We start from the raw sequence: 11117 nt of genomic DNA on the forward strand, positions 1-11117 counted from the left end.
AGCCAACAAAATTTATTTTTCTCAGAGAATTATTGCACCTCAACTATTACATACCTAAGGAATGATAATTCCGAAAGGAGGGATGCAACAGATTTAAAAATCAGTGTTTGGTAATGCAAACCTTGTATCAAACAGGTCACAGGTTAACGAGATTATATTAAAAACGCAACTGTATAAAAGACCAGCCCGGTGCCTCGAACATTATACTGCCATCAGTGGCAGAAGTGAGCTTAACGGAAAAAAGTGCATAGCTCCACCAAGATGATGCGGCTTTCTTTGGTGTTGATTCTATCAGCGGTGTGCCTTTCCCAAGGCTACCAAGATGTCCATACTGCAGACATGGACTTCCTACACAAGCAGAAAAAACTCTTCGAACTTATGTTCTTCGCTGATCAGAAAGTCCTAGTTGATTCAGAATTTTTTGAAATTGGACGCAACTATGATGTCGGCAGCAACATGGAATACTACACTGACAAGGTAATTGAAAACACGCTTCAAATTTTTATTTTTCCCTAAGAAAATCATAGTAAGTATTTTTTAAAAAGACTCAAGATTATAACGCCTTAAATGCCTTCAAAATTCTGTAATAACATGTACACCCAACTACTTAACATTTGATCTCTAAATTCGGGACGATTAAGATTTTCTACTGATTACTAAAAAGTCCTTCACGTTTCTTAGATTAATTTTCCTAAACCAAAATATTTACTGTTTTCAGGTTGTAGTCAAAGAGTTCCTCTTCAGATTCAAGGAAGGGAAACTCGACGATGGAGTGTTGTTTACACCCTACAATTTCGAAATGGTCGAAGACATGGTGGCCCTCTACCATCTATTTTACTGCGCCAAGGACTTCCAAACCTTCTACAAGACTGCTTGCTGGGCACGTATCCACGTGAACAAATACATGTTCGTAGATGCTTTCTACTCTGCTGTTATATACAGATCAGACTGTAAGTTCATCCGTCTACCAGCTCCTTTTGAAATCTTCCCACACCTTTACTTCGACTCTAGGACCATCCAGGAGGCACACAAAGTGAAAATGACCCATGGTAAGTCTACAGAATTATTTCGAAAATCAACAATTAGCCAAGTTTTCTTAGCTTAATAAATAATCTTTTCCAGGTGGATTCTCCCACACCTACGACGTTGGCATGAAGCACGGAGTTATGCATTCTGGAGACACATACCTCATCTACTCCAACTACTCTGGTGTCTGCATGAAGCCTTATTACGACCCAGAATATAAACTATCCTACTTCTTCGAAGACGTCGGTCTTAACAGCTACTACTACTACTTCCGCATGATCTTCCCATTCTGGATCGAAACCAAGAACTATGACCTCCCCAAGGAATTCCGCGGTGAATTCTACTACTACATACACAAACAGCTGATGTCTCGTTACTACCTTGAACGTCTCTCCAACGACTTAGGATCCCTCAGACCATTCGACTGGTACGAAGGCCACTTCCCAGGCTTCTATTCCAACCTAATGTACCCCAATGGCGTGGCTCTGCCCAAACGCGAGGAGTGGTACGGCCTCCCAACATACAAAGTCGACTACTTGAAGGTAAGAATTTCCCCACGGAAGAATTAAAAATAAAGTGAGAAAGTAAGACTAAGAAAAAAGTAATAAGAAAGAAAGAATTGCCCTGAAGCTTTAGTCACTCTGAACCTATAATGAAATTAATCTACAGAAAATCGACCTGAGAGAGAACCGCATCTTCGAAGCCATTGACTCCGGAATCGTGATTGACGAGTTCGGCAAACAGTACAACATCTACACCCCCGAAGGCATCAACATCCTCGGAAATCTCATTGAAGGAAACCGAGACACCTTCAATTACAAATACTACGGTTCCTACGAAATTTTGGCCAGAAACTTTTTCGACTACAACAGCGAATATACTTGCAAAAAATGGTACATTCCTGGATCTCTCCAAACCTTCAGTACTAGCATGAGGGACCCAATGTTCTACAGGCTCTATGACAAGATCCTCTACTACTTCCAACGGTATGCCTGGTCTAATGTGTTCCAAGTTGTGATTTACTGACAAATTTTCGCTTTCCCTAAACGCAAACCTTCTTTCCTTTAGTTACAAGGAGAACTTAAAACGATACACTCAAACTGACTTGGTCTACTCTGGCTGCAAGATCGAATCCGTCCATGTTGACAAACTCGTCACCTACTTCGACAACTGCGACGCATGCATTAACAACGCCGTATCTGTAGAGTCCTTCAAGGAAGGACACCACTTCAACCTGAAGGTCAGACAACAATGTCTAAACTACAAACCATTCACCTACCGATTCACCATCAACAGCGACAAGGACTCCAAGGTCATGGTCAAGATCTTCCTTGGACCTGCTTTCTACGGAGAACAGTACGATGAGGACACCTACTTCCACAAGAACTATTTGAACTTCTTCGAACTCGACAAATTCGAAGCCAAATGTAATATTTACAGCAAATTTTCTTCTTCAGCTTTCTTTAACCCACCATAAATAACTTCATAACAAATTGTTTTTGCTTATAGTGAAGACTGGAATGAACACTGTTGAACGCCTTAGCACGGAATCCGCCTACACAATGGATGACGTCACGTCATACGAGACCTACTACAAGAAAATCCTGAAGGCTGTTGAAGGAAACGAACCCTTCACCTACAAAGAGAAATTGTTTGGTTTCCCAGACCGTCTTCTCCTGCCTAGGGGTAAACCAGAAGGTGTGCAGTACAGATTCTTCTTCTATATCTATCCATTGGAAGAGGGTAAATTCTACGATCTTCCATTGATTGGCAAACATTTGTACGACGGAAAACCTTTCGGCTTTCCATTGGACAGACCAGTGAAACCATGGTTTTTCACAATGCCCAACGCATACTTTAAGGACGTCGAGATCTTTCACATGAAAGAGACGACAGAAATCTATTAGCCTTTTCGAGCCTGACAAACCGAATTCGTCCCAGTGAAATAGAATCTCTAAAATATTTAGATTCTCTAGAATATGAGCAACCTCAACTATCTTCAGTTAGCTTTTTTCTTGTCATTATAGCAAATATAGCTAATTTACAGACAAACCAAAAGCTTTTGATCAATTAAAGACAAGTTTGAATACTTTATAGAGATCTGCAATCCCGTTTTCATAAAGTTGCCCTATGAGATTCTATTCTTGGTTGACTTATTTCACGACTGACAATCATGGACTGAAATGGTTATGTAAAGCCAATGGCTGATCGACTTAAAACAAACTTTGCATTTGATTTTTACACCACTGTTAAGATTACTATGTAATTTAGTGGATTATCGCTAATAAATCAAATATAAAACCAACATATATGATTATTTCTTCATTTGCTTCCTGTTTTATACATTTAAAATATTATCCAAAAAGTATAAGCATTCTGTTGTATTTTCTCTAAGTCTTATGATCGTTTGCTTTTAAAGAATACTTCAATACAGGATACAACCTGAAATCACATGGAAACAGATCAGGGCTGTATCTGGACTGTCGAAGTTTTTTACACAAGGCTTTCTTTTGCCATAAATTGATTAATATACTGCGAAGAATGGGCAAGTGAGTTGTCGTAGTGAAGGTCCCATTTTAGGCCTTTTAATCAATTCAGAAATTCCTAGTAAAACTATTTGTTTACCATCTGACATTTTGGAGCGTATTCATGGTGCACAAAACCTTCTTTGTTCATATTTTGAGATGTGAGCCGCTGTGGGCCTGCCAGAGCAAGGGTTACTTTCCACTGAAGTACGACAGCTTTGTAGATCGCCTGAACCAAACCTGTCCACTGAGGGGAAATAGACTCAATCACCACATATTCAAGTTCCACCACCACTTCCCACCTCTGCTCAGGTCCAGAGGCTTCAGAGGTGGTCAATCCCGTAAAGTTGAATGAGTAGAAGCCGGTGATAGTTTTAAAATCCCATCTGGTATTTGAGAAATATCGACGAATTTTCCGCATAGTGGACAGGCCTAGCCTACACCACTGTTTAATCTGAATTTTATTTTAGTTTATTGTATGAAAAGTTTATTTTGAACTCTGTGTTAATATTAAATAGTACGCAAAAGATTATTAAATCATTTATTAGAAATAAAATATTCTCCAAAATGCTTTAAAAATATGTATAACTTAATTTTTTTTTAACTTATCTACAGTCATTATTTTATTATGGTTATTATTATTTGAAAACAGAAATTATACCTAGCAAATTCAAATACTTTTTTGTAGTAATTGTTAACTGAAGAGATTAACAATATAAGAAAAATAACATTGAATTTTATTCAAAAACAGCAAATGTAACTTTTACAAGTCGCTTGAAACATTACATTATTTAAGAAGGACGGTAAGATTACAATTCAGTTACTGTTACAGTTCTGAGGGGCCTTTGTTCTGTATGGTGCTTGTAAGAAATTACCCTCAAAGTAGAGATATCGGTGGGATATCCCAGCATTTACTTCCCAGGATATCTTGGACACATCCAAGCAATATCGCGAATGATATCCTAAAGGGTGGAATATCCCTGGAATGTCCCAAGGATATCTGAGAATATTCTGAGGATATTCCTCCTATATCCCAATTTTATATGCCAAGAATGTCTCCAAGAAACCCCAATTCTATAATTTGTTATATTCTTCCAGAATTTGATGTCTCTACAGCCAGCTATATGTGTATTCATTTGTATAAATAAAATAACTCATCATTTAACAATATTAGGTTGAAAGCTGTTCGGAAACTGTCGCGCAATAATGAGTGAAGCTCAAAAATAATCAATAATATCTTGAATATTCGTCCCGGATTATAATCGATTCTCATTTATATCATGTAAAGCAACGCGTTATATATTCAGGTAAACGTCCCAGTAATCTTGACCTTAGTCCCAAAAATCGGGATGCCAGTTTTTTTGCTTTTTGTTTAATTTTAATAGATATAAATTTTATTTTCTATCATAAATTGCTAAAAATAAGTAGGTTTTGTCCCTAAATCTTACTTTTTCACATATTTTTATAACAATATATTCAAATTATAACCAAGTTACTTAATTTGATTATTTGTTGGCGTGAAAACTAATTTTACCGTCATACTCAGTGAAAAGTGCAATCTCCAAACTGCGCAATTTATAGCTTATAGATGCAATAATAGCCAACTCTTAAACTTGAAGGAGGCTGTTATTGGTTAAGCATATAAATTGCAGTAATAACTTTTGTATAATTATAGTGATATAGTATTCGAAAGAAACCAAATATTCGATATTTGTATAAAGCGGATTTTTGTTAAATGGATTTTTATGAATTTTTATGTTTTCAGGAATTCTACATATTTTTTAATTAATATGCGTTCCAGAAATATTGAACTACATTCTCAAAATTGTAGTGTATATCCCGCACAAGACATTTTGACTGTAGATATCGCACGGGACATAAATCTCGAATTTGAACTAAGTCTAAATTATTTTTTCGTAATATTTCGTAATATTCGTAATTGTGTAGACGACTACCTTGAAATTCAGTTTTAAAAACTTATATGGGGCTTTTTTCAAAGAACTCCCATAAAAATTCAAATATTATTCCCTTAATGTGAGGTTTTAAAAATAAAAAATTTGGTGAACGTAGGATATATTCGATAAATTTATTATTTATTGAACAAAAAAATTTTAAAACATTTTAAAGTTTATAGTTCTACAATTTTTTAAATCTGTCACTAAAGCAGTTTTTACAAAAAATGACTTTACAACAACTTTCTTACTTTTAAGATGCCCTGCATTGGAAGAGATTAATTAATTTCTTTTAATTATTAAATTAATCAAGCAAAGTTATTGACTTGAAACTTATCGTTATGGAAAATGATCCACTTTAATGCGGATAAGGTATCTTCTCTAAAGATAGCCGTAAGGATAAGGACAAGCCATTTTCGCGTGTCTCTCGAATTAAAGATGTACCTTGTACACTAATTATCTCAAGTTCAAAAATCGCATTATTAAAAATGAGTTACAAAATCGTAAAAAATATTTCCATTATTAATTGCAACTATTTTTTTAACAGAACTGAAGGTTAAGTTTAGAACAAATATTTTATATCAGAATTGTTTATTTAATAATAGTTATTCCTGACGTTGTAGGACACATATCATTCCTTGAAATATTTATTACCCCTGCAATATTAGGATTAAAAAGGGATGAGAACTTTTAACTAAGAAGAAAGAAAAAACATTACAGACTAAATAACATGAAAGTGCCACATAAGGTTGAATTCATAAATGAATTAATAATTCATTCACTTTATGAAATTTTCTAACTGAGTTGCTACAAATGTAGAAATTTAATCACCTTATATTTAAAAAAGGAATAACGTAGAACATGATACTCAGCATAAGAAACGTTGAAAAAATATAAATCTTACAAATAGAAAAATTTTTACCTACTTAAAGATAGCTTTAAATACTAATATATCTACAATTTGCAAAAAATAATGTCTGAATCTAGCTTATCCTAGTAAAACATTTCATTTATAATTAAAACCCTTCCAACTTAATAAATTTTTATATTATTCTCGCCAATAAGTAAAACGATTTCTTACTCACAACTGTCGACTCAATTGGCCCAAAAATAATATCAATATTGCATTGAAGTGACGCTCAATATTCGCTTGAATTGAATTTATTATTCGCATCATTCAAAACAGAAGAATTTTCATTCAGTTTTGCGTCAGAACATTTTGACACCCATTTTAGGTTCAAAATTAATTACATTTTGTTCTGTGTTCGTTCTACGTATTTTGAAAAGTCCGAGCAAATTCTTTTCAAACATTTTTTTTATAAGAATCTTCATTTTGGTTTTCTTGCCGAACTACATGAGACCTAGAATAAGCTTCCAGAAGGAAATTAATTTAATCATTTTTTGATAGAACTTCCCATTTTGGTTATATTTATCAAAAATACTATTAAAAAAATCTAAAACGTACATTTGAGCTAAACGACGTGAAATATGGGGGAAAGTTTCAGTGAGGAATTGAAACTTTTAAAAGGTGCTACAAAATTTCTTATATCTATTTTTTGATAGGACTTGTCATTTTGGCTTTATTTATGAAAGATCCCTTGCAGAACTTTAGCTGCTGCCCCGATCGGGCCGTGAACGGGCTCTGACATGGCCGCCCTTGATATGACATGAAACTCACGCCCCTGTCGAATGGATCTAGCTGTCTGATTACCGGCCAGGCCTACCCGGGGCCCAACCTGGCCAGATCGGACTCCGATTGGGGTGGTCGTTTCATTCCCTATCTGGGCTAGCTCGATGTGAAATGCGGGGAAAGTTTTTGAAGGAATTTCTTCTTTTAAAAAACCAATAACATTTTTTTGAATCATTTTTCGACAGAACTCATCGTTTTTCATTTATTTGTCGAAGTTAATATGCAAAAATCGAAAACTTAAATATATTACTCGATAAGATGCAAGATACGTAAAAAATCGACAGTAAGATTTGTAGAAATTTTTGGTTTTATCCATAAAAAATGCTATTGAAAAAAATTGCGACTTGTAACACCACGAGATAGATAAGAAAGTCTGAAGAAAGGATTGTAGCTTTTTATTTTAAGGTAACACAGGAAATATATATATATATATATGAATGCTAAAATCTGTATGTTTGTCCTTTTATAACTTCTGAACAGTTGCACGAAAAGTCGTGATGCTTTGAGCAATTCAGTAATTAACTATACTTAATTTCGCAGAATATTCAAACTATGGAGATGAATATAAAACTGGGATTTGAAAGAGGTGTTTTGGCTAAAGTTTCATTAAAGCATTCCGAGTGCCAAGAAGAGCACAAAGTTAGAGCACAAGGCCAGATACTTCCAGGGTAGACCTCGTAGCATATAATCAAACTGGGAAGAACAATAATGAAAGAGAACAGTTTTTCATTAAAAAATCATTTATTTAAATCGAGAAATATGCATTTATGGCATTTTTCATGGATGTCTAAAATACCATTGCTTGTTTGAAAATGTTTAAAATTCAAACATAAATATGAGATGACTGGTTGAATATATTTGGATAACATTTTACTGTAATCTCGATTATGATTATATGGGTGATAGAATGCGTTGACGTAAAATAATTATGTAATGAATAATAAAAATAAGTAATTCATGCCAATCTATTACAAATTACATTTAAAAAAGTCTTAGTTTATTTGAAGAATAATTTTGTCTTATCATAAATTAAATCGTTTTTTTAGTTTAAAACTAGATTAAAACCAATTCTTCGCGTTAAAACTATACCCAACTAGACCAAAAATTTTATTTTTCATTTGTACTCATCCTTCCAGGTACCAAGATACCTACTTTTTTGTTACGTGAGGTCAGGATATGCGAATACGCCGCTTTAGATTTAAAAAATGAACCAAATGTTTAAGCACAGCGAAAGTAAGTATTCTAAACTAATTAAGTTTCGGTTAACCTAGCCGCCCTTACAGTTTCCCTACTAGGCTCACCAAAAACATGTTTTCTGCGCTCAAGAATTTATTTGATAGGAATTGAAACATTATTAGTCTTGTGTTATGAACGGAAAACATCATTTTTCATGAAAAAGTAAAAACTTACGAAAAACAATTATTTTAAAATATTCTATGGTAATGAATTTTTTCTTAATGTCGCTTTCTGCATATTTAGTTGTAGAGTTGTTTTCGCGAAAAAATGACCCGTCACTAACTAAAATGCAACCATTTTTCGAAAATTGATAAGAAGTAGTAGCAAGAAAATCAATCGCGAAAAACATTGTTAAAATATTCTTTTTCTTCAAGTTCTACAATTTTTTCATTACAAATAAACGTCTTTTATTTGAAATAATATCATCAGTATCATGTTTTTGATTCTTAAAATTACAGAAAGCTATATTTTAACGAAATTTACATACATGGAACATTGACCAAATACCACAAAAGCACATACCTTTCTTATAAGACTAAACTACTCAGCAATGAGAATAAAAGTTTGCAAATATAATAATGAATATAGCAACAAAACTTATTTGGTTCAGCGAAATATTCCACTTCAAGTGTAATATATCTCAGAAATGAGAACTCCGAAAGGAGGGATGCCAAAGATTTGAAAATCAGTGCATGGACATGCAAACTTTGTATCAAACAGGTCACAGGTTAACGAGATTACAGTGAAAACTCGGCTTTATAAAAGACCAGCCTGGTGCCTCGAACATCATCCTGCCAACAGTGGCAGAAGTGAGCTTCACAGAAAAAAGTGCATAGCTCGACCAAAGATGCTGAGGCTTTCTTTGGTGCTGATTCTGTCAACGGTATGCCTCTCTCAAGGCTACCAAGATGTCCATACTGCAGACATGGACTTCCTTCACAAGCAGAAAAAACTTTTCGAACTTATGTTCTTCGCTGACCAGAAAGTCATCGTTGATTCAGAATTCTTTGAAGTTGGACGCAACTATGACATAAGCAGCAACATAGAATACTACACTGACAAGGTAATTAACAAAAATTTTCAAACTCTCGTTGCTCTCTAAAAAAATCAGTCATTGTTTTTGAAAATCCACAAGTTTGTAGTATTGTAAATGTCTTCAAAACTTCGTAAGAACATGTACACTCAATTATTAAATATTTGATCTCTAAATTCTAAAGGATTAAGATGTACGGCTGATTACTAAAAACTCTTTCAGGTTCATTAAAACTATTTTGCTAAACCAACATGTTCACTGCTTTCAGGCTGTAGTGAAAGAGTTCCTCTTCAGATTTAAAGAAGGAAAACTCGACGATGGAGTGTTGTTTACACCCTACAACTTCGAAATGGTCGAAGACATGGTGGCCCTCTACCATCTATTTTACTGCGCCAAGGACTTCCAAACCTTCTACAAGACTGCTTGCTGGGCACGTATCCACGTGAACAAATACATGTTTGTAGATGCTTTCTACTCTGCTGTTATATACAGATCAGACTGCAAGTTTATCCGTCTACCAGCTCCTTTTGAAATCTTCCCACACCTGTACTTTGACTCCAGAATCATCCATGAGGCACACAAAATCAAAATGACACATGGTAAGTCTACCGAATTATTTCAAAAATCAACAATTAGCCAAGTTTTCTTAGCTTAATAAATAATCTTTTCCAGGTGGATTCTCCCACACATACGACGTTGGCATGAAGCGAGGAGTTATGGATTCTGGTGACACACACCTCATCTACTCCAACTACTCTGGCGTCTGCATGAAGCCATACTATGACCCAGAATATAAACTATCTTACTTCTTCGAAGACGCCGGTCTTAACAGCTACTACTACTACTTCCGCATGATCTTCCCATTCTGGATCGAGACGAAGAACTATGATCTCCCCAAGGAATTCCGTGGTGAATTCTACTACTACATCCACAAACAGTTGATGTCTCGTTACTACCTTGAACGTCTCTCCAACGATTTAGGATCCCTCAGACCATTCGACTGGTACGAAGGCAAATTTCCAGGCTTCTACTCCAATCTCATGTACCCCAATGGTGTAGCTCTGCCCAAACGCGACGAATGGTTCGGCCTTCCCCCATACAAAATTGACTACTTGAAGGTAAAAATTTCTCCCCACTAAATGACCCTAAATCAATAGTCACCATAAAACTATAATAAAATTTATCTACAGAAAATCGACTTGAGAGAGAACCGCATCTTCGGTGCCATTGACTCCGGAATCGTGATTGACGAGTTTGGCAAACAGTACAACATCTACACCCCCGAAGGCATCAACATACTCGGAAACCTCATTGAAGGAAACCGAGACACCTTCAACTACAAATACTACGGATCCTACGAAATTTTGGCCAGGAACTTCTTCGACTACAACAGCGAATATACTTGCAAGAAATGGTACATTCCTGGATCTCTCCAGACCTTCAGTACTAGCATGAGGGACCCAATGTTCTACAGGCTCTACGACAAGATCCTCTACTACTTCCAACGGTACGACTGGTCTAATATATTGCAAGTTGCGATTGAGTGACAAATATTAGCTTTTCCTGAACGTAAACCTTCATGCTTTTAGCTACAAGGAGAACCTGAAACAGTACACCCAGACTGACTTAGTCCACTCTGGCTTTAAGATCGAATC

General features: G+C 35.3%; 1 protein-coding gene across 1 annotated transcript in view; it reads left to right on the forward strand.

Annotated features, from left to right (window-relative positions):
• Nucleotides 1-222: 222 nt before the first annotated feature.
• The window catches only part of LOC117169399 (arylphorin subunit alpha-like), an 11700-nt gene continuing 805 nt past the window's right edge, over nucleotides 223-11117 (forward strand). The window contains exons 1-6 of the mRNA XM_033355767.1: nucleotides 223-477; nucleotides 719-1049; nucleotides 1123-1568; nucleotides 1696-2012; nucleotides 2095-2453; nucleotides 2536-2615. Coding sequence (XP_033211658.1) covers nucleotides 262-477; nucleotides 719-1049; nucleotides 1123-1568; nucleotides 1696-2012; nucleotides 2095-2453; nucleotides 2536-2615 — 1749 coding nt within the window. The 5' untranslated portion in view covers nucleotides 223-261. The remainder of the gene's footprint in view (nucleotides 478-718; nucleotides 1050-1122; nucleotides 1569-1695; nucleotides 2013-2094; nucleotides 2454-2535; nucleotides 2616-11117) is intronic.

Source organism: Belonocnema kinseyi, chromosome 3, assembly GCF_010883055.1.
Source record: "Belonocnema kinseyi isolate 2016_QV_RU_SX_M_011 chromosome 3, B_treatae_v1, whole genome shotgun sequence".
Classification (NCBI taxonomy): domain Eukaryota; kingdom Metazoa; phylum Arthropoda; class Insecta; order Hymenoptera; family Cynipidae; genus Belonocnema; species Belonocnema kinseyi.